We start from the raw sequence: 26,266 nt of genomic DNA on the forward strand, positions 1-26,266 counted from the left end.
TCTTACTCGTGCCATGGAACTCCGCTAAGCACTTTATCTTCATGAGTCCTCACACAACAAGTAGTTCCCATTATTATTCCCCTTTGCAGACTAGGTAACTGAAATGCAGACAGAACTTGTCCAAGATCTGTCTGACTTGAAAGCCTATGCACTTGGAGATATATATATAGTTTTCTGCTTGCTGCCTCTCTCTACCCTAATCTAGCCTGCTCTGTGCCCCAGAGGCCTGCATATGAACTGCACTACTACACTAAATAGGCTTCTTTGCCCTCTGCCTTCCTGTTGGTTTTGGCCAATGGGAGACATAGTAGGAGAACAGCACAAGGGAATTGAAGGAGGTCAAGGTATTTTTTCCATCCACCCTCAATCTCTGTATAGCAGGCCATGTGTTGGCAACGGCTGTGTTACTTTACCAAAGGCCACGGCTCTCACTAAAAAGCTATCTCTTATAATAACAGCTCTGCCCCCTCCCATTGCCCATTAAGGCTTGGGGGTGGTACTGGATCTCCACTGTTGCTAGCTTCATGGTGCTTGGCAAGACCTCACTGATTTCTCTCAACCATACTGTACCATACTTATGTAAATAGTTCCCTCATTGACCTATCTTTAATTATCCCTTTGAGTGCCACTTGTTTGATAGTACAGCTTGTATGTGTTCTTATAAACTCTAGGCACCTCTATTGTTTTTCTTCACCAAGCATCCATTCACCCCTTTCTTGGAAGGAACACCTTCCTTCCCTAGTGTGGTTGTGGGGGCATACGCTTTGGGAGGACTTGACTTGACTTTCCAGTTCTGGGTGTAGGAAAATCACTTAAGCCTGACCAATCTGAGTACTGCATATCCCTGTCTTCAGCGATTGACCCTGAAATTAGCATGGACTCCAAATCAGGCCAGTGAGAACCAGCCCAGGACTTTGGCTGCAGGGGGGAAAGAGAAGCTCTCTTCTTTTCTGTAGGACTCTAACCTGAGAGTATGTTGGCCTGGAGATGCCCGCAGATATCTTGTCTTTATGTGGATCTCAAGAATTAAGCCAACACTCAAGAGAGCAGAGCTGAGCCCTGGAAAGAGGTCAGATATTAATTATGTTGTTTAAGCCCTAGAATCCAGCCAGCTTTAAAGTCCAATCTATTTCTGTTTTTTTTTTCTTTTTTCTTTTTTTTTTTTTGAGACGGAGTCTCACTCTGTTGCCCAGGCTGGAGTGCAGAGGCCGGATCTCAGCTCACTGCAAGCTCCGCCTCCCGGGTTTACGCCATTCTCCTGCCTCAGCCTCCCGAGTAGCTGGGACTACAAGCGCCCACCACCTCGCCCGGCTAGATTTTTGTATTTTTTTTGTAGAGACGGGGTTTCACCGTGTTAGCCAGGATGGTCTCGATCTCCTGACCTTGTGATCCGCCCGTCTCAGCCTCCGAAAGTGCTGGGATTACAGGCTTGAGCCACCGCGCCCGGCCCTTTTTTTTTTTTTTTCTTTACTTAAGCCATTACATTCTCTTTTTGCCTAACCTATCATAGGGTGGATTTTCTGTACCTTGCAACAAGTCATAACTGACAAAGAAATATATCAAATTAATGTGTGTTCCTTGCAATCAAACATAAATCACCTCTAGATAATCTAAGTTTAAAACATAAATCTGGGGAAGAGATGTGGGATGGCTTACTGACTCGAAGGAAAAGCAGAAAAAGCAGATCTTGGAAAGGAAATGTAGCAGAGTTGCCCCTGGGGATTCAGATAGCAGGAATGAATAGACAGGGTCATCAGGGCACTGCTCTGGAATAAAGCAGTGCTAACCATCTACATCCTTGAGTCACTTTACTCAAGATTCAGATTTGCTTGGGAGGAAGGGGGAGAGAGAGAGAGAGAGAGAGAGAGAGAGAGAGAGAGAGAGAGAAAGCAAGACACCTGGGCTGATAGTTTCCACCACAACTGTACATAATAGGGCACTATTACTGTACACTGTAATTCCTCAAAGTAAAATCTGTGCTAAGTACTTTGCATATATTAACTCATTTAAATCCTCAGAGTAGCCCTATAAAATAAATACTATTTTTGTTTGTTTGTTTTTGAGACGGAGTCTCACTCTGTCACGCAGTCTGGAGTGCAGTGGTGCCATCTCAGCTCACTGCAACCTCCGGCTCCCAGGTTCAAGTGGGTTCTCCTGCCTCAGCTTCCCAAGTAGCTGGGATTACAGGTGTGCGCCACCAGGCCCTGCTAATTTATTTATTTTGTTATTTTTGTTTGTTTGTTTGTTTGTTTGTTTGAGATGAAGCCTGGCTAAAGTTTTTGTATTTTTAGTAGAGACAGGGTTTCACCATACTGGCCAGGCTGGTCTTGAACTCCTGACCTCAAGTGATCCTCCCGCCTTGGCCTCCCAAAGTGCTAGTATTACAGGTGCGAGCCACTGCTCCCGGCCCGGTATGTTTTTAGTAGAGACAAGGTTTCACCATGTTGGCCAGGCTGGTCTCAAACTCCTGACCTCAGGTGATCCACCTGCCTTGGCTTCCCAAAGTGCTGGGATTACAGGTGTGAGCCACCGCTCCTGGCCAATACTATTGTTATTATCCCTATTTTACAGATAAAGAGACAGACACACAGAGAGGTAATGCAATGTGCCTGCAGTCACACAGCTAGTAAGTGACAACTGTGGGATGCAAACCCAGGCACCTGGCTGTAAGTCTGTGCACTTAACCCATTATACATATGGCTTCTCCAATAGAAGAGGGAACAGATTCAGGACAGGCAAAACCACAAGGTCCCCTGGAGTTATCATGCAAGGAGTTATAGGGAACTTCCACTCTTTGTGTAGTTGTCGTCTTCTTTCTTCTTTCTTCCTTCTTCCTTCTTCTTTTCTTTCTCTTTTCTTCTTCTTTTCCTTCTCCTTCTCCTTCCAGATAATAGAGAGATTTCTTATTTTGGAAATTAAAAAAAAAAAATTTCTGCTTAGCCAATAGTGTAAAAGGAAGGAACCCAACTCTGGTGATCTCACTCTCTCCCAGCCACAAAGAAGACAGTGAACTATCTAAGACCTAGGAGAATTCCAGCTGTCATGAAGCTGCACTAGCCAAGGCAGAGAAAACCCAGGGAATCACTAAGGCACTATCCATCATAAAGGCACTGTTCAGGACCAAGGAGGAGAGGAATGCTAGCACTTAAATGAAACAAATTGAAGTGGCCACTGTCTGCAGACCTCTGTCCTCACCCAAACCCTGCTGGGCTCACTTCCCTCCGTGCCCCTTTGTGGGGCCTCCTGCACAGCCACCCTGTCCTTCGGTGCAGCTTGATCTTGCCTCCTCATTCTGCAGAGCCTGCTCCTTCACCAACGTGGAACAGGTGTTTGCCAAGACTCCAAGCCTGGGAACAGTAAGGCCATGACAAAGCCCCAAAACTTAAACCACATTCTTCTGGCTCATAATAGTGGAAATCCCAACTCAATTCTGGATGCTACCACTTCTCAGGAACACAAGTCAGCCAGTGGTTAGGAGTGTGGGCTCTGAAGTCAGACCTAGGTTGGAATCCTAGCTCTTTGACTAATGAGCTGTGTTACAATGGACAAGTTGTCTAACCTTTCTGAGGCTCCATCCTCTGCCATGAAATAAAGTAATGAAACAAGGGCTGAAATTCAGTCCCTACGCACTGGTACAGCTAAACTGGTTGTTAAAACATTAAAGTACTTCCAAATTGATTGGTAAACAGCCATAGCCTTTGACTCCTCGCTATGCTCGCTTCTCCCTGCCTGCCTTACTGATCCAATAACCTAAGTGTTAGCTCTTGGCAGAACAGAGAGCTACTAAGACCTTGATCTAGCACTAAGGCCGGTATCCGTTCTGATTGATAATGCTCATGCCTGAATGGAGTGTTAGATATTTTTAATATCATCCCTGGAAGTGGTCATCTTCTGGATTAAGCAAGATGATGCAGATAAAGGACTTGGCAGAGAGTCTGGTACACAGTGAAGCAACTCAGTCAATGTCAGCTGTTATTGCTTTAAACATCAAACTGAAGGGGACAGAGGCAGAGTCCAATATCAGGGCTTCAAAGTTGAGTATGATGAACAGGTGAAGCTGGGTTATGACTGGCAGTTTCAGGAACAGTCACATGGTCTCAGGATGATTCATGGGTGAGGCAGCGTGGGTAGTCATGCCTGGTGGATAGGATGGCCAGGAGAAACCATACTCTGGCCCCTTCGCAGTTCAGGAGAGCTGCTCTTTTCTTTTCTTTTCCTTTCCTTTTCTTTTCTTTTTTCTTTTTCTTTTCTTTTCTTTTCTTTCTTTTCTTTCTTCTTTTTTTTTTTTTTTTTTTTGATGTATCACTCTGTCGCCCAGGCTGGAATGCAGTGGTGTGATCTCAGCTCACCGCAACCTCTGCTTCCTGGGTTCAAGCGATTCTCCCGCCTCAGCCTCCTGAGTAGGTGGGATTACAGGCATGGGCCATGATACCCAACTAATTCTTTTTGTATTTTTAGTGGAGGCAGGGTTTTGCCATGTTGGCCAGGTTGGTCTTGAACTCCTGACCTCAAGTGATCCACCCGCCTCATCCTCCCAAAGTGCTGGGATTACAGGCTTGAGCCACCATGCCCAGCCCAGGAGGCCTTCTTGTTTTCACTACTTCCAGTTTACTGTACTGCTGGGATCCCATGTCTTGTTCACCTGAGACAGAGGGGTTGCTCCCAGGAGGCTGGATTTTGCCTTTGTAATACCTTGGGGAATCAGAAACAAATATTCCAATCTAAGCTCCTTACCCTTAAGGACTTGAAGGACCATAAGGAGAGGCAGTATTGTGTACTGATTAGGAGTGTGGGCTCTGAGGCTAGACTGCTGGGGTTCAAATCCCAGCGCTGGAGCTCTCTTTACTAGCAATGTGAACTTGGGTCACTTAACTGCTCTGTGCCTCGATTTCCTCATGTGTTAAGTGGGAGTAATAACAGAGCCTGCCTCACAGAGCTCTTATGGGGAATAAATTGGGTAATACATATAATATGCTAGAACAGCACCTGGCACAAAGCTCTCAATACACATTAGCTATTGTTAAAGGGCTCAGGACTCTAAGTGGAGCAGTCAGATTCATGTCCACATACTTCTGTCCAAGGGACAGTCTTTCTTCACCCCCCTAGTTGAAAATTTCCCCCTGCTCCTGTGGACCTCCTGTGCCAGCTCCCACATTTCACAAACTGGGAGGCCCAGAATGAGAAGGGTTTTGCCCATGGTCATAAATGGAATCATCGGCAAAAATGAGACTCAATGTTAGCAGTGTGAACTTGGGTCAGTCAGTGTTAGGGTTTCAGATACCACTTCTAGTAACCCGTGCTGCCTCTCCCCACTTCTTCACACCTTGGATTATGGTTAACTGTGAGCAAGGGGGTTCTTGCTCATCTCTGGGTCCCCAAGACCCAGAGCTGAGAAGGTATCAGGGAAGTGAAAGATTTAGAACTTCAAACACCTGTCTTTCAGAAGTCACCAACCCATAGTGCCAAGGATGCCCCTCCTCCTTCAGCTGCAGGTTCTTTGAAGCCCTCAGCCCCCTGCTAAGGCCTCAGAGAGAAGGCATAGCCCGCAGCCGCAAGAATGGTAGAGCAAAACCGTTTCAAGGGGCAACGAGACAGTTCCTAAAGAAAAGGGACGTCGACGGGTTCCTCCCCCAGCGAGCCTGGCCCAGGCGTTTCTGGGACCAGCTCCAGAAGCCTCGCCCCCGCTCGCAGCAGGTCTGACCCCATCCCCCATCGTCCCGCCCCGCCCACCTCTACCTTCGCCGCGCGGACAGAAGCCCCGCCTCTCACCGCTGCTCTTCAGCGTCCGCGCTCCCATTAGGCCAATCCCCAGCCGCCTGCCCCGACTTTTGACAGATCCTTAGAAGTCCCTTCCCCGCACGTGGCCCAGCCCGGGGATATCTGCTCCCCTTTTGCCCCCAGTTTGGCTTAAAAGGGTTCCTTCCAACCACCTTGTGTCAGGAGCTCTCAGACGCCAGTGCAGCCCAGGCGGCCGGGCCGGGCTTTGGGGAGACCCCCGAGTGCGGGGAGGAGGTGTTGCCGGGGCCCTGAAAGCTTCCAGACCCGCTCAGTGTAAACCGCCTCGGGTTTGTGTCAACATCCGAGGCCGGAGACTGGCGGCGGCTGGGGACCGGCTCTGTCTACGGGACGGGAAGACGGGAGGGTGGGGAATGGAGGATCCATGGGTAGGCATAGGGGTCCTTCTGGGGGAGAACGCGAGAGGCCTCTTTGGGGTCCGTGAGAAAGGAGGAGGGCCCGTCTGGGGAGGGACCGGAATGAAGGGCTGGAGGGGTGGCTGGAGGGAACCCACGACTAGCGCGGGGCTAGGTAGAGTCTGGGGACTTCGCCACCCATACCAAGCTCTTCGCGCGCACCCAGCACCTTCTTCTCTGCCCCACGGCGTGAAGGGAGTGGGTGCGTGGGGAGGGGGGACGCAGTGGCGTGGACTGCTGACCACCCCCCTCCTCCCTCTCCCACCCAGCTCCTCCGCAGCTCCTCATTGCCCCCCTCCAATTTCGGCTGGGATATGGAGGGGGGGGTCTCATCTGTGATTCATCCCCTCTTCCGCCCCCACCCATACTGGGGCCCAGGAAAGGAAGCTTAGAGATTCGGCTGTGGTTCTCCCGTTTCCATAGCAACGGTGAGGTTGTTTTTGAGAATCCACTTCCATCGTCGACCCTTTTCACCCCAGACCTGTAAGCCGGGGGCTGAGCCTCAGGGCAGGGGTGCAGATGGGGGTGCAGCCCTCCCGCTTCCCGGCGAGTCCGGGAAGGTCAGCGCGGGCAGGCGGGGCGCGCTCCTGCGGCCGGGCCTCGCTGGCCACCCGGTCCCCACCTGAAACCCCGCCTGCCACTCCGCTCCAGAGGAGCCAATAGCCGTGCAACCTGCCCGGGATGGGGCGGGGCTTATGCAAAACGTGTCGCCTTCGGGAGGCACATAGTGATACAAGATCTGGGAGGCGGCTCCGGCGCGGACCTCGGAGAGCACAGCTGCCGGCCCGGGAGCCAGTCTCGGTCCCCGCGGCCCGCCGAGGCTCGGAGCCATCCAGCGACCCGGCGAGCGGCCTCAGGTAATGCGAGTGGGACCGGATCCTCAAGGCAACAACCCCACCCGGTGGAGGCCCTGACCCCCTCCCCCTCCACTCTCCCTTCCCATCCTCATGTCCTGCCCTGATTCAACTCCCCGACCTGTGGTTCCGCCTTAGGCGGCAGCAACTGAAGAACCCACCCCTGGGCAGGAGACCGCCCACCTCAGTCCAGGCCCATGGGTGCAGAGGAGGAGGCAGAGCTGCCTCCTTATCCCCAGCTCAGGTGAGAACAACCATTGCTCTGGCCCCCAACATAGACGCGTACACACACACACGCACACAGATGCACACACATACATCTGGGGGTGTGGTGGCGCTGGTGCTAGCTCCAGGCGCTGGTCACCCTCCCTTCTGTTTGGATATGGGTTGTCTGTCCAGCCCCATGGCAAACTCCCACCTCCACAGATAGCCCCTAGCCACTTTTCATCAGGGAGCCCCTGCCCCCAAAGACAGCCTCCCCCTCCACAGAGCGCTGCCTTCTCCTTGTCCCCAGACACTGTCCCCACTTACCACCCCTCAAGCTGACAGAGACCACAGCATACCTGAGGGAGGGACAATGCCCCTTCCCCAGTTTTTCTCCTCACAGACAGTCTCGACAGCCCTCCTCAGTGGCCCCCAGTGCTAGGCAGAGGCCCCATATTTGGCAACTCTCATGCTGGCAGGAGGATGAACCAAGGACACCACGCCCAGCAGACCACCCATGCCCTGTCAGTCCAGTTGCTGCCAAGGCCCCAACCTCCATACCTCCTCCCTCCCTGCTCACAGCCAGGCACCAAGTCCTCTCATTCTGCCTGTCAAATATCTCTCTAATTTGTATGACTATTTGCTCCCTCTCTCCATCTTCCTGCTGCTCCGTGGGGACCCTGCCAAAGTGCCATGTGGGCTGTGTTGCTCCTGGCCCTAAAGTGGACTGTACCTGGAGGGCAGATGAGCTGGGTTCAAATCTTGCACAGCCAAAGTTTGACTTTGGCCAAGTCACTTCCCTCTCTGATCCTTCATGAAAATGGGGAGGAGTATAAGAGAGAGGGTAGACTGGGTGAGATGAACTTGAACAGCCTTCTGGTACTAAGACACCCTGGTTCTATGGCTGATTATGGAAAAACAGAACCCTGAACCAAGAGGACATTAAAGAGAGGAGGCCTGAGGGGGGCGGGGTTGGTTTAGAACTCACTGAAGGCACATTCTTTCTTACCTAAGCCTAGGTACAGGCTACCTCCTCCTACACACTCTCTAGGACCCTTCTATTAGGAGTCCCTCCTAGACCACTAGCCCATCCTGACATGGACAGCTCCAAATTGAAGGTGACCATCAGGGCTTACTCTTTGTTTGTCATCCCCCGCCTCTCATTAAGAAGGAGAGGGAAAAGACCTGGTTGCTGCTGCTATTGCTGCTGCTTGGGGAAGAGCAAAGGGAGGAGAGGAAAAAGAAAATCTCCTGACCAGGGAGCTACTGTCACTATGGCAACCGCCTCAGCACCCGCTCCTCTGAAGCTGGGTGAGGGTGTGGGATTATTGCTTCCTTCAGTCCCTCCCATTCAAAGCCTCAGCCACCTCTCCATTCAAGCCCCACAGCCCTTAGCCCTCTTGAAGAACCCTCTGGGCATGCTGGGGCAGTGGTTTTGTGTATGGGGCAGTCTCAGCTCCTTCACAGCTGGAGGATAGCCCTCAAGAAGTAAGCAGAGAAGCCTGCCCAGGGTCAGCAGGGCCACAGCTCCAGCAGAGCATTGTCCCCAGCTGGGTTCTGGCCTTCACTTTGCTGCTGATGGGCTATAGTCGACCTTGGGTGAACCCTTCCTTTCCCTAGGTCTGGGTTCCATTGTCTCTGAAGTGGGTGTGAGAGCAGAAGAACGCAGATAAACAAAACAGCCTGACATAGATCCAGGGAGGAAGAAGGGGTTTCTGCTCCTCTTATGTAATCCACCAAGAGACATTCATTGAACATCACTGTGTCCTAGGCATTGCCACTATGTCTCCGCAGGGCAGTTCTGTGTAGGCACAGAAGGCAGGGTGGGAACCAGGGTAGGGGAGCTATAAGAGAGAAAACCCCCTGCTTTTATGGGTCCCAGACCCAGTGAGGACTAAGCACTCAACTGAGAGAAGTGAGTGCATAGGGAAAAGCACTTTTATTTCCCCCATGGGAAAAATAAACTTTTCTCACCCTTCAACCTGCTCAAAAGTGGACTGGGGCATATTGGAGGGGATCAACTCCTTGCCATTGAGCAAAAAGGTCTGGAGAGTTTTTTTCTGACTCAGACAGGGGTTTGATGCAAAGACCTGTCTCAAGTCAGACTGCATCCTGGGATTCTACAGCACCAGGTGAGGGTCAGAGAGCTCTGAAGTCTACATGCTTGTGGGGGACTGACTCATGCCCAAAGTGCTCAGCCCAGGCTGCTGACTCTCCACTGTCCAGACTGGAAAAGGCTGATCATAAGGAAGCAGGCTTCAACCAGGCCCTGAAGACTGATTATAGCCCAGGAGAGAAGAAAGGATATTAGGGGAGAGGAAAATAGCTTAGCAAAGAGGTGAGGCGTGTCTGGCTGTGAGAAGGCTGGCTTGAGAGGAGTATTTGGTGGTGAGGTAAGCAATGAGAGCTGAGGCTAGATAGGTGGGCACTTTGAGACCAGATTCTAGAGGATTCTGGAGCTTCAGGGGACCCATGGGCATGGCTACTTCTAGCTTATATTGTACCTTTTGGGGGGAAAAAGCCATTCCCTCCTAACAGAGGAATCAAAAGAAAGGCACTTCCTGCCAGGCAGGGAAGCCCCATGGGCAAGAGCATAGTTTGACTTCAGCCCCTCGGCTGTGTCACTGGCTATGGACATAATGAAGGTACCAAGAGCATTTCAAAATAAGAGATAACAGGACTTGATGGCAAGTTAGACCTAGGGCAAAGGGAAGAGAAAAAATGAAGGTAGCTAAGATTGTGTTCCCCATACCCCAGGGATGAGGGAGAGAAGGAAGGGGCAACAGAGACAGTCTGACCATCTCTGGTTGGGAGCGAGTCTGGCTGTAGACTTGCTGGCTCAGAGGTGCTGGTGGGCACCCCTAGGGGTGACTATCTCCTGGGTATCAGAGATTGTGGCCCCAGATGTTTCCACTGGGGCCAAAAGGGAGATCAGAGCTCTGATTTTCCCAGAGGGCAGATGTGGGTGGAAAAGGTCTGTGCTGAACAAGAATAGCCATGATTTGGAGATGGTGGCCCAGGCAGGTGGCACGGATTCAGCCTGAGTGCTCATCTGGGCCCTCCCACTGACCTGCTATGTAACCCTGAGCCAGTCTTCTCCTCTCTCTCAATTTCTATTTTCACTGAAATAAGGGGATGGTCTTAAAGGGCACTGCCAATTTTGACCTTCTTTTCTTGATTTCGCATTTATTTATTTATTTATTTATTTATTTATTGAGACAGGGTCTTGCTGTGTTGCCCAGGTTGGAGTGCAGTGGCTTGATCACAGCTCACTGCAGCCTCAACCTCCTGGGCTCAAGTGATCTTCCCATCTCAGCCTCTGAGCAGCTGAGACTACAGGCACATGCCACCATGTCTGGTTAATTTTTAAATTTTATGTAGAAACGGGGTTTCATTATCTTGCCCAGGCTCAGCTTTGACCTTCTGATGATCTAGAGGGAATGAGAAGAAATAAAAGAGGAGGCATAGTCTGGGTCTGAGACCCAATAAGAACAGGGAACAGGGAGGACCCCAGGAGACAGAGAATTGTGGAGAAGGCAGCACAGAGCAGGGAGGAGAAAAGGGGTATAAGGTGAGAGCCACACAGACACTGTGACACACACAGAGAGACGTGTGCACTCTGACAGATTTGCAGCCTCAGACATTGACATGCTCCCACACACAGACCCAGCCCCTCATGCAGACTCTCAAGCACATCCTACGGAAGACAGAGGGAGAGGCTCTGCCTCCCCCCATCAGACACCTCTGCCTCTGGCTTCTCCAGCTTCCTTGACTATACCTTGAGCCTTCAGAGTCCTTTGGATTTGGGAGAGGGATGGGGCCTGCTTTCTTTTGCACATGGGTGTTCCAGAGGCATCCTTGCCTCTGGCCTCAGTGTAGCCATTTTCCGCACAGCCTCAGGTTCCTGAAGATGGCATGCTCCCCCTCCCTGGCTTTTCCTGAGGGCATACAATTCCTCATCCTGTGGGAGTGGGGAAGGATGTTGCTACCTGCACTGCTTCTTGGTCTTCCTTAGGGCCCAGTGGAGGAATCTGAGGCCCAGAGATGATCTGTAACTAGCCTGAGGTCAGCCCAGCAAAGGGGAGTGGGAAGGAATGGACCAACCTCAGATTTGCTGTTTAGTGTTTTCCCAGCAGTAATAATTAGAAGCCCACTGGCAGACATCAGGCTATGGGAGTGGAATTTTCATAAGTATCTTCTCTCAGCCCAAGGGCTTCCTCTTCCAGAGTATCTTGAGGACAGGCTACCCTGGGGTGGAAGACTGACCCTCTTCCAAAGAGACTCTAGGCAGGTCAGAGGCACCTCCCAAGCCATGTCCTGGAAAACCCAGACTCTGCAAGGGCATTCCTCCCAGGGAGGTCAGACAGGAGGGTCCACTCTGCCTTCAAGGTCTGGCCATGCTTCCTGAGGAGGGCCCATACCTCTTCAAACACTTCCCCTGATACAGCCCACATATGGGCTCACATTCCCACTGGGAAGTAACTCTTGATCCTTCCCAAACCTGCTTCCCAGCAACAACACTTCTATCCACCGAGCCTCAAATCTGAGGCTCTGCCTCAACTCCTCTGTTCCTCTTACTCCCACATCCAATCAATTGTAAAGTCCTGCCAGTGCCCTTCTTACTCTGGCATCATTGTCTCTCACCTGAACTGTGTAGCAGGCCCCTCCCTGCTCTACCTACCTGCCTCCACCAAAGGTCATCTTGCATGCTGTGGCCAAAGGAAAATTCTTTTTTTTTTCTTTTTTGAGACAGGGCCTTTCTTTATTGCCCAGGCTGTAGTACAGTGGTGCCATCTCAGCTCACTGCAACCCCTGCCTCCCAGGCTCAAGTGATCCTCCCACCTTAGCCTCCCAAGTAGCTGGGACTATAAGGCATGCACCACCACACTCAGCAAATTTTTTTCTTTTTTTTTAGACAGAGTCTCGCTCTGTCACCCAGGCTGGAGTGCAGCGGTGCGATCTCCGCTCACGGCAAGCTCCACCTCCAGGGTTCACGCCATTCTCCTGCCTCAGCCTCCCGAGTAGCTGGGACTACAGGTGCCTGCCACCAAGCCTGGCTAATGTTTTGTATTTTTAGTAAAGACAGGGTTTCACTGTGTTAGCCAGGATGGAGTTGATCTCCTGACCTCGTGATCTGCCCGCCTCGGCTTCCCAAAGTGCTGGGATTACAGGCATGAGCCACCGCGCCTGGCCAAATTTTTAAATTTTTTGTGGAGACTAGGTCTCACTGTATTGCCTAGGCTGGTCTCAAACTCCTGGCCTCAAGCTGTCCTCTCATCTCAGCCTCCCAAAGTACTGGGATTACAGGCATGAAATACGGTGCCCGGCCTGGAGAAATTCTAAAACATATACCTTTTCTTGGGTCCCCAGTGACTCGTTCAAGACTGGGCATATCATAAGCATTCTGTAAATATTGTGGAATGAATGCAATCTTCCCAGTCCTTGCTTTAAAAAATTCCAGGAGCGTCTGTTCCCTCCAAATTTCTTGGCATGGGTTGGAGGTCCTTTGTAACCAACCATCTGCCTCTTTGACCCAGTTACAAGTTATTGAAGGTTGGCTCATGTCTGCTTCATCTCCATCACTGGCACAGGGCCTAGCACACAGTCAGTCTCAATAAATGCTCAGGGAATGAATGGATTAATGAGAAGCCAAATGTCAGTAGAGGATTTCTACTTGTACAGAGAAAAGAGGGAGAGAAGCTCCCTACTGGGGTGGCCCAAGAAAGTCTTGAGGTAGAAATTGGGAGACAGTGCCAGGGGGACACACAAGGAACCTGCCTCAGGTCCCTTCTCAGGACAGAAGCCTGCCAAGGAGGGTGGGGGCTGACTGCAGAAAGCCCAAAATGGCAAGGAGAGGAGTCAAGGTCTTAGTCTGTGGGCATGGGAGCCATGGAAGGTGTGAGCCGGAGGGGAGAGGATGAAGACTGTGGAGTGCTGCACGGTTAGTGAGAAGGAGAACTGAGACCTGGAAGGCGGGAGACCTGGGGGACCAAGAGAGGAAACCTGCCTGAATGCAGGTGTTGTGAGGGGAGAGAAGGCCCAATTATGGGGGAGTGTCACGAGGGGAAGGAACCTGCAGCCCCACCCTGTGTGTGGCAGGGGAGGGGGCAGCTGTGGCTGAGGCAGGGCCTTGCCCTGGACCCAGTCGGAGGAAGCCCTCTGTCCCGCAGTCCCCGCCATGGGGAAGACCAACAGCAAGCTGGCCCCCGAGGTGCTGGAGGACCTGGTTCAGAACACTGAGTTCAGCGAGCAGGAGCTGAAGCAGTGGTACAAGGGCTTTCTGAAGGACTGCCCCAGCGGCATCCTCAACCTGGAGGAGTTCCAGCAGCTCTACATCAAGGTGGGCGGCCGGCACCTGGGGTGGCGGGAACCAGGTACCCGGGGTGGGAGAGGCAGGGCACCCTGGGGTGAGCGCAGGCGAGGCACCCGGGGTGGGAGGAGGCGAGGCAACCAGGGTGGGAGGGGAGGCGAGGCACCTGGGGTGCGGGGGAGGTGAGGCACCCGGAGTGGGAGGAGGCGAGGCACCCGGGGTGCAGGGGAGGTTCCCTGGGGTGGCGGCGGGCTGGGCGGAGCTGTTGCTGCGCCCTAACCCGCCGCACTCCCCTCAGTTCTTCCCCTACGGCGACGCCTCCAAGTTCGCGCAGCACGCTTTCCGCACCTTCGACAAGAACGGCGACGGCACCATCGACTTCCGGGAGTTCATCTGCGCCCTGTCGGTCACCTCCCGCGGCAGCTTCGAGCAGAAGCTCAACTGGGCCTTTGAGATGTACGACCTGGACGGCGACGGGCGCATCACGCGCCTGGAGATGCTGGAGATCATCGAGGTGCGGGGCCGCGTGGGCGCTGCTATCCCCGAGGCCAGCGCTTCGCCGCCCCCGCCCCTGCCTCCGCGCTGCTCTCGGTCCTCGGGGCTTTCCCGCTGCTTCCAAGCCTGCGATCCAGCCTCCTACCACCCCGCGGGGGACCGCAGGCCCGGGCTAAATGCTTTACCCGACACTCGACGGGGGGTGGTGGTTACTGTCCCAAACCCCATTTGGCAGAGGAGGAAACGGTCGCGGGTGGTGGTTCCTGAAACCAATCCAGGGAGTCTGACCTCATAGCAGATGTTTTTAACTCATTCTGTCAACAGGCAGGGATTGAGGGCCTGCCAGTTCCTGCTTTCATGGGGCATTCCTTCTAGTAAGAAATTTAAAAAAAAATAAATGAAGGAAGACATGCGGGGTCAGGCCTTAGGTGCTATGAGGAAGATACATTAAGCAAAGTGCGGGGAGAGAGCATGATGGAGAAGTGACTTTGTAAAAGGTGGAAAGTTAGCAGCAGCCTGAACGGGGTGAGGCCGTTACTGCTAGATGCCTGGGGGAGAGCGTTCCATGCTGAAGGGCAATTAAGGCAGGTCGGCCTTTCTCTGCAGCGTTCAAGGAGGGGCCAGGAGGCCCGGTGGTGGGAGAGCCACGAGAGGGAGAGAGTGACAGGAAGGTGGTCATACGGGGAGCCAGGAGCCCCATCAGTCAGGTCTCCTAGTTAGGAAACTTCCATGAAGTTGGGTTTCTGGCATGTTTCATCTACATAAATATTATTTAGTCTAAATAAAAAATGAGTTGGGGGCTGGGTGCGGTGGCTCACTCCTGTAGTCCTAGCACTTTGGGAGGCTGAGGCCGGTGGATTACCTGAGGTCATGAGTTTGAGACCAACCTGGTCAACGTGGTGAAACTCCATCTGTACTAAAAATACAAAAATTAGCCGGACGTGTTGGTGCGCTCCTGTAATCCCAGCTACTCGGGAGGCTGAGGCAGGAGAATCGCTTGAACCCGGGAGGCAGAGGTTGTGGTGAACCGAGATCATGCCATTGCACTCCAGCCTGGGCAACAAGATCGAAACTCTGTCAAAAAAAAAAAAAAAAAGGAAAAAGAAAAGAAAAAAGAGTTGCTCATTAAATATCCATATCCAGTCTTAATGACCACATATACCTTCCATTATCCTAACCACCCCCCAGTGTTCTCCTTGCCAGATCCCTTTCCTTCACCCCCTGCTTCTCAGGGCCCCTTGTAGGTGTTTGCACCTCCCCCCTTCTCAGGGCCCCTTGTGGGTGTTCACACCTCCCTCCTCCTTCCCTCACCAGGCGATCTACAAGATGGTGGGCACCGTGATCATGATGCGCATGAACCAGGACGGGCTCACGCCCCAGCAGCGTGTGGACAAGATCTTCAAGAAGATGGACCAGGATAAGGACGACCAGATTACACTGGAGGAGTTCAAGGAGGCAGCCAAGAGTGACCCATCCATTGTGTTGCTGCTGCAGTGTGACATGCAGAAGTAGAAGCTGGTGAGGGGCAGGGTCCCTGGCCAGAAGGAGCATGGCCACCTCCCAACCTGATGACCTTTCTGGCTGGCCTCCCAGGAGGAGGGACACTCCACCCCCCTCTCTGGCCCACCCAGTCCTCTGCCCAAGCCCCTCCTCCCCTCCATCAGGATCCCTGAGGGACCACCTTACCCTGCAAAAGAGACAGGTCCTCCGGTATCCTGTCTTCTAGCCCCACCTCACACTTGGCACAGAACCAGCGTCCATTGGGCATAGGGGAGTTGGCTTTTGCCCCAGGAGCTGAGGTTAAGGAGTTGGGGGCTTGGGGTTCTGGTTCAAAATTCTCTTGATCCTGGGATTATGCTTTATAGAATGTGGTCCCACCGGCCTGTCACAGGGCCAAATTGGGTCTGTCCACTCCTGAGGCTCCAGATCCCATAAAGGTGGTCTCTTCCCCATTCCTTCTACTCTACCTGGCCCTTCCAGCCCCAGCCTTTGGAGCGTTCATTCAGTCCTTTCTTCAGCTAGTGATTATTGAGCACCTGTTCGGTGCTAAGGATATGGTCGTTTACAAGACACATCTTGTGCCCTCTGGAAGCTCATAGGGTTGTGAGGCAAACTTCCAGCTGTCAGGGTCTCAGCTGAGCAGAGGGTGCTGGAAAGCTGGTTAGTCTGGGAGGAGCTATTTCATCTTCCAGCTCAGCTCCACACAAAGCTGCAGAAGGACGAAATGAAAAGCATTTGGAAGTTGAGCCACGTGAGTGAAAGTTTTAAGAAAAATGAAATTTATGTAATACTTATTTTTTTAGTACCCTTTAAAGGAGCTACAGTCATTTTATTATTTCAGGAGGTTTAAATATACTCTATATTACTTGGTTTCTTATAAAATGATTAAATGAATAGAGAAAATATTAATTTTTAAGGGGAAAAAAACTGAGAAAAAAGGGAGAAAAGACCATGAAATTTACCAGATAACACTTTTTCAGACTAAGTCCTGAGCTGCCACGCTCAGCAGTTTTTGCTGCTTCAGCTCTTCCTTTTTATTACCTTTTTCAATTCGACAAGCAACTTTCTATTACATACTTACTCAGGTTGGATGCTGACTTCAGAGACAGGAAAAAACAAGGTTTGCAAAGAGTGAGACAAGTGTATATCCCGAATCTTGGTAGTTCTTTTTTTTTTTTTTTTTTTTTTTTTTTTTGAGACGGAGTCTCACGCTGTTGCCCAGGCTGGAGTGCAGTGGCGCGATCTCGGCTCACTGCAAGCTCCGCCTCCCGGGTTCCCGCCATTCTCCTGCCTCAGCCTCCTGAGTAGCTGGGACTACAGGCGCCCGCCACCGCGCCCGGCTAATTTTTTGTATTTTTAGTAGAGACGGGGTTTCACTGTGGTCTCGATCTCCTGACCTTGTGATCCGCCCGCCTCGGCCTCCCAAAGTGCTGGGATTACAGGCTTGAGCCACCGCGCCCGGCCCCGAATCTTGGTAGTTCGTTTCTGAATTTGGTTTAGTTTCAGAACCGGACTTGTTCCTTCACTGCCACAGAATCAGAAGGAGCTCGAAGAAAAGGCTCACCTGGCCACTGTTTAGGCACCCAGACAGAATTTATGGACCAAATGCCTAAAAATGTGCCAGGCATGCTCCGTTCGAAAGGCTTTTTCTAACCCCAAATCTTAGATCTGCCAGGTAGTTCATCATCTTCCAAGTGCGCTGGCTCTGCTTTCCAATGCCTGCTTTCCAATTTTGGATCCATGAGCTATACAGCTGCATGCTTCGACTGCCAGAAAAATTAATCTTGCTTCTTCATCAGGTCTTTCACTTGACTTTCTCCTGTACTTGTGATCAGAAATTAGCCTTGACGTGCAGTGACAGTTGATTTCCTCTTGAACTGCTGGTGAAAACAGTCTAGTACACAGGTGCTGTCAGCCCAGGGTAGGAGTAGGAAATGATTGCTGAGCCCAGGGTGGGGGAATTGCATCTGCAGGAAAGAGATGCAGCATGCTCCTCACTCCTGAGTGCTCACCTGTCCTGCTTCTCTGCAGGTGAAAACTCTGGGAGATGCTGATCAATAGACCTTGGTCCCAAGCTCTACTGGGCCCTTGGAGGTAGCAAGGCCACTGAGTTGCCACCCGTTTTCTATCCTCTTGCTCATGACCAGTCATACAGTGAGGCTGGGGAATTAACATCCTCAGGCAGGAACTAGCAGTTGTTTATCCAGCAATGCCTCAAGGATGTTGCTTTGCTCCTAGGAGCTGGCTATTGGGTGTGTCTTGTGCGGTCAGTCAGCATCACAGACACGCAGATGCTCACCAACCTGGCTCAGCTGTGACCTAAATCTTCTGGTGGAAAGCTTTTCACTGAGGTTTCTTCCCTGCAAACGTTGAATCTAGCCTAATTCACAACTACACAGAATATCCTGGCTTTCAAAGGCTTGCCATGTGCCCCATCTCATTCTATACTCATAGCCCATGGAGGTGGGGATTTTCATTTCTTTTCTCTAGACTTGGAAGCTGAGATTCGGAGAGGAAGCGTCCCTTGTGCAAGATCACATAGTCAGGAGGTGACACAGTGCTAAGACTTGAACCCAAGGCTCTAAGAGGATTTCTTCTTTTCAGAGTCTCTTCTCTGTCCATTTCTGTGACTGAGCTGTGCAGAAGTTGACAGCAGGGAAAGCTACATTGATTTTCATCCTTTATAGGCCTCCTGCTAAGAAGTTTCTGAGATTGTGGTCTTCCAAAAAAAAAAAAAAAAAAGGAGCTTGTTTGAAGTCCCCACATTTTCAAGCATCCTGTGTTCTGCCTCTGGCAGCTGTGCTAACAGCTCAGTGCTATCCTGGGAGGCCTCTGAGTCAGAACCCTCGAAGCATCCTGCATTGTCTTTACCCACCATCATCTTCCCTAAGAGAATTGTTTTTGTTTTTTCCAAGCTGGTCGGCAAATCCTACCCATGAAGGCATATTTGATTACTCCAGGCTTCTGGACACACATACACATGGGTGATTTTTGCTGGTCAGGCCCAGTATTCTCAGACAGCCCAGCAGTGTGAACACACAATGCCAGGCCAGGAACTGGGACCACCATCTCGCTGATGGGAGGAACCACAGGTGGGCCAGGTCTTGCTCCCACATACTCCTGGGTGTCCCAGGGACTGTGTGCTCAGGAGCACTGTGGTAGAGCACTGGCCCTGCCTTGAGAAGAGACACAGGTCTCCCGTCCCTGCACCAGCTGAGAGAGACTTGCCACAAAGCACAAGGCTAGCAGAGATTTATGTATGACTTGCACAGACACAAAAGTATACAGACAATCAAAACATTGATATATCCAAACTCTCCTTTGAAATTCCAATCTTCTTGCAACAACTCTGTGAATTGCAAGGTCTCAGAATCTGCCTTCTCACATACTCTACCCTCGTTCATCCTTTTGGGCTAATTGATGAGCATCTTATTTCTTATCTCTAAAAATTATCAGCAAAGGCTACTTCAGATGGCCACTTTAGTCCTTTCAGCTGTAGTCAGGATTATTTAACTTACCTTTACATCAAAAGTTAAGAAAAAGCTAGTTCATAAGTAAAGGCACTAAGTCCTTTCCTGACAATGACAGAGTCTCTAGAGGTAGAAATTTGCCTTGCTGCAGAGAGAGAAGGAATGGCGTGGGATGGGGGAAAGAAAAGAAAGAGAAGAGAAGAAGCTGGGGTCTCTAGGCAGGGTAGTAAGCTGACACTGTAAATATTTTTTACATAAAAATGTATTGAAGCAACAAATATTTCCTGAAGATCCACCCTGGGTGAGGCTTTGAGCTGACTTTAGAGATCACTGTGGGGTCAAGAATTTCTTACATGTTTTATTCATCATTCTTGAAAAAAGAAATAATTCAAACCTTGCAATTAAAAAGTCTCAGAAAAATATGGAATTTTCTTTCTGAAATTTTCGGGGTTTTCTTTTTACCTTTGCCAGAGTGTGGGGGCAGGACTGGGCCTGCCAGGGTATATAGCCCTTCCTGCTTGGTGGAGGCCAGTCGGGCCCAGTGCCTTCTAAGCAGCAGTCGAGAGGAGGCTTGGGGAACGGGGGGTCTGGGTGGCAGGGGAAGGGGCCCAGTTCCAGTGTAGCCCCCTATCCCCTCCAGATGTGCTGCTTCTGGCTGTGCCCTCAGTGATTGCCCTCACTGCTCAACCCTGTGCTGTGTGGTGTGTTTCTTTTCCTACTGACAGTGAATAAAAGGTGCGACTGTGCTGAGGTCTCCTGCTCTTCCCTAAGCTGGGACAGGATTGGGGTGGGGAGTAAGAGAAGAGGCTGGGGAGGCTCACTTAGTGAAGGGCCAAGGTCCTTGTTCTAGCAAGGACTCTGGGAACATGGCATGAGACTCACTTAAGCTAGTTCAAAGAAATGGGGGAACAGATTATAAGGGACTCTGAAGATGGAAAATCAAGAATGGCTGAACCTCAGGCTGGGTGCGGTGGCTCACACGTGTAATCCCAGCACTTTGGGAGGCCAAGGTGGGTGGATCACAAGGTTGAGATGGAGACCATCCTGGCCAACATGGTGAAACCCCATCTCTACTAAAAATACAAAAATTAGCTGGGCGTGGTGGCGCATGCCTGTAGTCCCAACTACTCAGGAGACTGAGGCAGGAGAATCACTTGAACCCAGGAGGCGGAGGTTGCAGTGAGCCGAGATTGCGCCACTGCTGTCCAGCCTGGTGACAGATCGAGACTCCGTTTCAAAAACAAACAAAAAAAGAATGGCTGAACCTCAAGAGAACTGGAACTGGCAACTGGGCATCTTCCTTACCATCTCTGGGTCTTGCAGGCTCTCATGCCCTGGACAGTATTTGCATCCGTGCTCTTTTCCTGGGCTTCTCTTCAGACTTCTTTGGTTTTGTTGCACAAGTGGCTGAATCTCCAACTCGGTATCACGACTGACCAGTGACTGACAACTCCGCTCTGTGCCTCTTAGTTCCAGTTCACAAGCAAAAGGATCTGATTGGTTTGGCTTAGCTTTTGGCGGGATCCCTTAGGTCAAGTGTCCTCCCTTGGTCCAACCATCTGTGGCCAGACTGGACACTGATATGTGGGACCTTTGAGCAATTCCCTCAGAAGGAAGCTAATGGCAGCAGACATTGGGACTCAGTTTCCCTGTCTGCCCAGTGAAAGGCCTCACAAGAGCCCAAATGAGAGGACAGTGGCCAGTGGAAAGAAAGGCCAAGAGCCAGGGTTACAATTCGTCCAAATGGCGCCGTTTGTATGACTTAGGAAAAGACACCCCTCTGAGTGGAAGCAGTCCCGTAAGTATGCAGCTGGGCAGTGGATAGAGCCTTTGGGCTAATTAGGAAAATATCGCCCTTCCTCCTGGTGAATACAGCCCTGTCATATTAGGGTGCACGGCTTCGCAAGAGGAGCACAGCCTGCGTTTCAGCTCCTGCCTCTCCTGCTGATCCCAGGTCATTGCACAGTGTGTAAACTGTTCCACGTTGACCTGAAATATGGTCAAGGGTTGGGGTGGGAGTTGGTGGTGAAGTGTTCCTCTCAGAATGTCCCCTGACAGCCCAAGAAGCACTGTTCCCTGCAGAGAGTTGGGGGCAGTAGTGGCTGGAGCTGCCTGCCTTCTCCTGAAATGTTCAATTGCTTCTACAAGGGTTGCCTCAAGGACGCTTGGAGGTGGCCAGCTCCCTTGGCAGGAAGCAATTAGCACAGAGGAAGGAGGCTGACCTGGCCTCGGGGCAACCATGAACCTAACTAAGGAGGTGACTCAGAAGCCTGAGAACTTGGGGCTGCTATTCCCAGCTGAGGCCATGCTGGGGGATGGGAAGTCCTGTCCCCCGTCTACTTTGGGCATGCAGGTCCTCTGTTGCCTTCTCCCAAAACCTACCCACTCAGGTCCCCATAATCTCTAATCCAACCAAATTAGTCCACTTCCTACTTTCAGCCTTGCCCTCTGCCCCATCTAGCTGCCACTAAGAAGCCACAGTGACCTTCCTAAAGCACAAATCTAACCATGTCAGCTCTTCAAAGGCTCCCCTTGCCCCTCTGTGTGATTTGCTCCTTAAATATCCCTTCAGGTCCCGCATGATCTGGCACCAATAGAGCTCAGAAGGCTTTTTCTTCCTCTCACTTTTCCATCCTGCACCCTGCACTAAGCCATTCTGAATGGCCCCCATTTCCTAAAGGGTCTCTTATGCTTTTGTGCTGTGCACAAGCTATTGCTCCTCCCTGGGTCACCCATTCCCCTGTCTCATTTATCTCCTCCTCTGTGAAGCCCTCCCAACTCTCTAACAATTGGCCCTTCACATGTACACAGTCCCTCACAGTCAACAAACACTTCCCATGTGATCTGCTGTTGGCTGAGCCAAGCACACATTTAAGTTTCTCTTTTTTTTTTTTTTTTTTTTGAGACAGAGTTTCGCTCTTGTTGCCCAGGCTGGAGTGCAATGGCATGACATCGGCTCACCGCAACCTCCGCCTCCTGGGTTCAAGCGATTCTCCTACCTCATCCTCCCGAGTAGCTGGGATTACAGGCGTGAGCCACTATACCTGGCTAATTTTGTATTTTGTATTTTTTTTTTTCAGACGGAGTCTCACTCTGTTGCTCAGGCTGGAGTGCAGTGGTGCCATCTCAGCTTACTGCAAGCTCCGCCTCCCGGGTTTACGCCATTCTCCTGCCTCAGCCTCCCGAGTAGCTGGGACTACAGGTGCCCGCCACGGCCCTGGATATTTTTATTTTTATTTTTATTTTTTTTGTATTTTTAGTAGAGACGGGGTTTCTCCATTTTGGTCAGGTTGGTCACGAACAGCCGACTTGAGGTGATCAACCCACTTCAGTCTCCCAAAGTTCTGGGATTACAGGCGTGTGAGCCACCGCGCCCAGCCATGCTTTTTTTTTTTTTCTAAAGACAAGGAAACAAAGGCCCAGAGAATGGTAAAGCTGGGAACCGATCTCAGGTCTCCAGGTCTCCAAACATCAAGGCCACTGCTTGTTGTGGCTTCTCAGCCATGGGAGTGAATCCAGGTCAGAATGTGAAAAGAGATTTTAAAAAACTGGCTGGGCGCGGTGGCTGATGCCTGTAATCCCAGCACTTTGGGAGGCCCAGGCAGGTGGATCACGAGGTCAGGAGATTGAGACCATCCTGGCTAATACGGTGAAACTCCGTCTCTACTAAAAATACAAAAAAATAGGTGTGGTGGTGGGCACCTGCACTCCAGGCTGCTCAGGAGGCTGAGGCAGGAGAATGGCGTGAACCCAGGACTTGGAGCTTACAGTGAGCCGAGATCGCGCCACTGCACTCCAGTCTGGGCAACAGAGTGAGACTCTGTCTCAAAAACAAACAAACAAAAAAACAAAAAACACCATCAGCTCTGAGCTTCAGAGGAGGAAGCGTCTTACCTAACTGGGGAGAGGTGAGGAATAGGTAAAGAGTAAAGGGCAGCCATGGCTTCATGGAGGAGGTGGCATCTGCCCTGGGGTTTTACCAAACGTTAGCCAACAGGGCCAGGCATGCTGGAGCAGGGCTGTCTAAGGGAGCAGCCAGGTGTGGGGCTCCTGGAGTTGTGCCCTAAGGGGCCTGTTCCCAGCTTATTCATCTGAAGAAGTGCTGGACCTAGAGGCAAAGTCCTGGCTGGAGTTCAAAAACCCTGAGCCAGGGAAGCCCTGCACCCAGCCGGCTTTAGGGAGTGACAGGCAAGCCAGAGAGCATGGCCAGAAGCCTGGAAGGGTGGAAAGAACAGTTGAGGATCAAGTTCTCTAATCCTTCTAAAGAGGGATCTGGGGAAAGTTCTTTTTTTTTTTTTTTTTTTTAGACAGAGTCTCGCTCTGTCACCCAGACTGGAGTACAGTGGCACGATCTCAGCCCACTGCAACCTCTGCCTCCTGGGTTCATGCGATTCTTCTGCCTCAGCCTCCTGCATAGCTGGGATTACAAGCGTGCCCCACCATACGCAGTTTTAATTTTCGTATTTTTAGTAGAGATGAGGTTTCACCATATTGGTCAGGCTGGTCTTGAACTCCTGACCTCGTGATCTGCCCACCTCAGCCTCCCAAAGTGCTGGGATTACAGGTGTGAGCCACTGTGCCCGGCCCGGGGAAAGTTCTTAAAGGGACTGAACCAGGATTGTGGGCAGGATTCCTTGATGGCAAGGAACAGTGCCTACTCATGGCAGGGTGAGTACAGGGGAATGGATTAGTTGGGACTTTTGGTTGCAAGTGAACAAAATCCAACTCATATAAGCTTAAGCAAAAAGGGAGGCTTATTGGCTCATGTAATTGGGAAGTTCAGGCATGGCTGGGTCCAGAAACTCAGTTGCATCCTCTCTCCCTCCCGCCTCCTGCTTCTCTCTCTGTGGCACCATTGTCCTTCCAGATGTGCTTCTTCCATGTTCTTTCAGCTGCCAAACAGGTTCCCAGCTCACATTGCCCCAAATTAACAACCTCAGAGAAAAAGAGCCAAACCTCCCAGCAGCCCTAAATAAGAGTGAAGAGTGTCTCACCTGGGGTCACATGCTCATCCCTGTGTCCATGGACACAGAGCTCCCCACCACTGGTCAGGTCTCAGTCACAAGCCTACTTCTTCACCAGAGAACCAGGGAGGCAGGGCTTTTTATTAGAAAGAGAGGCCGGGAAAAGTGATTACTCAAGCAAAACCACTAGCCACCAAATTTCCTTTCGGGGGCATTTGTTGAAACAATGTGGAGAATCGCATGAAAGTGTAGGGCACCAGAGCCAGGCCTTAGCTAGAACTTGGGAAGCTGTCAGGACCAGAGGTGGCTCCCTCTCAGGGCAGCATGGTTTCTCTCATGTGCTGCGCTCTGCACATCCTTTCCCATCTTGATCTGCTGCTCAACTCATTCTGCTCAGAGAGTTTCCACCTGCACTGAGCTTTACACTGCATATAACTGCAGTCTGCTGAGGCTCACCCAGGTCTCCTGGGAGCCAACTGTATTTCATAGCATCTTCAGCTTCTATTCCAGTGGTTGACTGCCTAGCCCATTTCCCAATTCCAAATTTCTGAGAAAGATAAATCTGATTGGCCCAGGTCATCTTTTCAAGCCAATCACACAGATTAAAGGCCACTGGACAGCATGGGGGTGGCTCACTTTTGTGTCCAGTGCTCACCTCCATCCAAGTAACCACTCTATACATTCTTCCTGAGTGACTTCATCATTCTCCTCCGTGAGGCACCTGAGAATGACTGACCCCATTCCTAAAGTTTCAATTATTTATTGCAGTGTAACAAACTGCCCCAAAACTTAGTGCCTGAAACAACAATTTATTATTTTTGATGATTCTGTGAGTTGACTGGGCTCAGTTGGAAGGTTTTACTGCTTCATGTTGTGTTGGCTGGCGTCATCCACATAGCTGCACTCCACTGGGAGCTGAGCTGGGGCTGGGACAACCGGGAAGGCCTCATTCACATGTCTGCCAGTTGTGCCTATAGTCACCTGGGCTGTCGCTAGCTTCTTATCCTCCAGGTCCTGTCTGTCTCACTATGTGGCTTTTCCAGCAGGATAGTCCAGGCCTCTTTACATGGTAGCGGACTCCCAAGAGGGCAAAAATGGAATCTGCAAGGCCTCTTAAGACATAGCTTGGAAACCACACAGCACCACTTCTACTCTGTTCAATTGGTCAAAGCAAGTCACAGGGCCAGCTCAGACTGGACTCCACCTCTGAATGGGAAGAGTGTCAAAGTCGCATTGCCAAAGGACAGGCAGGATGGAAGAAGTTTTTGGGCCATCTCTGGAAACAATCTACTAAGCCTAGAAGTAAATCTAAACACATTTCCCCCCAATCCTAACATTTTATTATGATTTTTCCCCTTCCTCCCACACAAGGTTTGGTTTGTTCCTCCCAGGACCTGGTGGAGGCTGAGGGGATCACTCCATTCTGTAGCCCCATCACCTCCCCAGTCAGAGGCCCTCCTAGCTAAGCCAGTGTTTTCTCCTGCGTCTTCCACCCACCCATGCACACCTCTGAGAGAGGCTACTTGCCTGCCTCCTAGTCTGTGCCTTGAGATGGGTGACATTTGTGTATGCACCCCGAGACTATTACAGAGCTCTGCATCAAGAGGGACAACACCCTGGAATTCCAGGATGTTAGTTCCGAGGCCCCTCTTCTGCCCTCCCTCTATCCAACCCCTTCATGGCCTATAACTAATTACTCCAAGCTGGACAGGTGGGGGGCCTGGGAATGCGCGCCCCCTGCTGACCACCAAAGGGCCAGCAAGAATTCGTGTTCAGAGTCCCTGGGAGTCTCTCTGGGTCCCCACCCCAGGTCAAGAGGAGCCTGGTCTCGACATGGACTTCGAGGGCCCCTCCTAGGTGGTGTGGACGAGCTGCCGGGCTGGGGCCTTCACTGAGCTCCCGCTGGGAGCAGGCTTCTGCTAATGGTCGGAGCTACCATGCATCACCTCCTGCCCGCCTGCCGGATGGACTGGCTTCGGAGGGAAGGGGACATCGTCAGGATCCCAGGGTCCTGGCTCCTAAAGAAAAGATGGGCGGCTAGCTTTTGGGAGGGGGACGGCTAGCTTTTCATTTTCTCGTTTGGAGATCACTATCCTGGGGGAAAAAAAAGTTGTCATGCCTCTCCTCTCTCCGCGCCCTTCAGCGCCTGCGAAGAACACCATTTTCGCAATCCCAAATCCGCTGCAGCCCACAAACCCAGAGAGCCAGAGAGCCCTCCTCACCACCCAACCGGCTTCGGGCGTGGGTCGGTCGGGGAAGGAGAGCCCAGCTATCCCTC

At 51.4% G+C, this 26,266-nt stretch overlaps 1 protein-coding gene across 2 annotated transcripts; it reads left to right on the forward strand.

Annotated features, from left to right (window-relative positions):
- The first annotated feature begins 6,920 nt into the window (after positions 1-6,920).
- On the forward strand, positions 6,921-16,328 carry HPCAL4 (hippocalcin like 4). Of its 2 annotated transcripts, XM_005543863.4 has the most exons (5): positions 6,921-7,048; positions 12,165-12,286; positions 13,420-13,589; positions 13,858-14,073; positions 15,369-16,328. In XM_005543863.4, exons 3-5 carry the CDS (start codon positions 13,428-13,430, stop codon positions 15,564-15,566), a joined length of 576 nt encoding a protein of 191 aa, XP_005543920.1. In that variant the 5' UTR covers positions 6,921-7,048; positions 12,165-12,286; positions 13,420-13,427; the 3' UTR covers positions 15,567-16,328. The 2 variants fall into 2 exon arrangements, with proteins under 2 accessions (XP_005543920.1, XP_005543919.1); XM_005543862.5 differs by lacking the exon at positions 12,165-12,286.
- Positions 16,329-26,266: the final 9,938 nt, after the last annotated feature.

This window comes from Macaca fascicularis, chromosome 1, assembly GCF_037993035.2.
Source record: "Macaca fascicularis isolate 582-1 chromosome 1, T2T-MFA8v1.1".
Taxonomy (NCBI): domain Eukaryota; kingdom Metazoa; phylum Chordata; class Mammalia; order Primates; family Cercopithecidae; genus Macaca; species Macaca fascicularis.

Coding starts and splice junctions, on each gene's coding strand:
- HPCAL4 (XM_005543863.4), top strand. CDS start 13,428: ATGGGGAAGACCAACAGCAAGCTGGCCCCCGAGGTGCTGGAGGACCTG. Junction 13,590..13,857: donor TCCAGCAGCTCTACATCAAG/GTGGGCGGCCGG, acceptor CACTCCCCTCAG/TTCTTCCCCTACGGCGACGC. Junction 14,074..15,368: donor AGATGCTGGAGATCATCGAG/GTGCGGGGCCGC, acceptor TTCCCTCACCAG/GCGATCTACAAGATGGTGGG.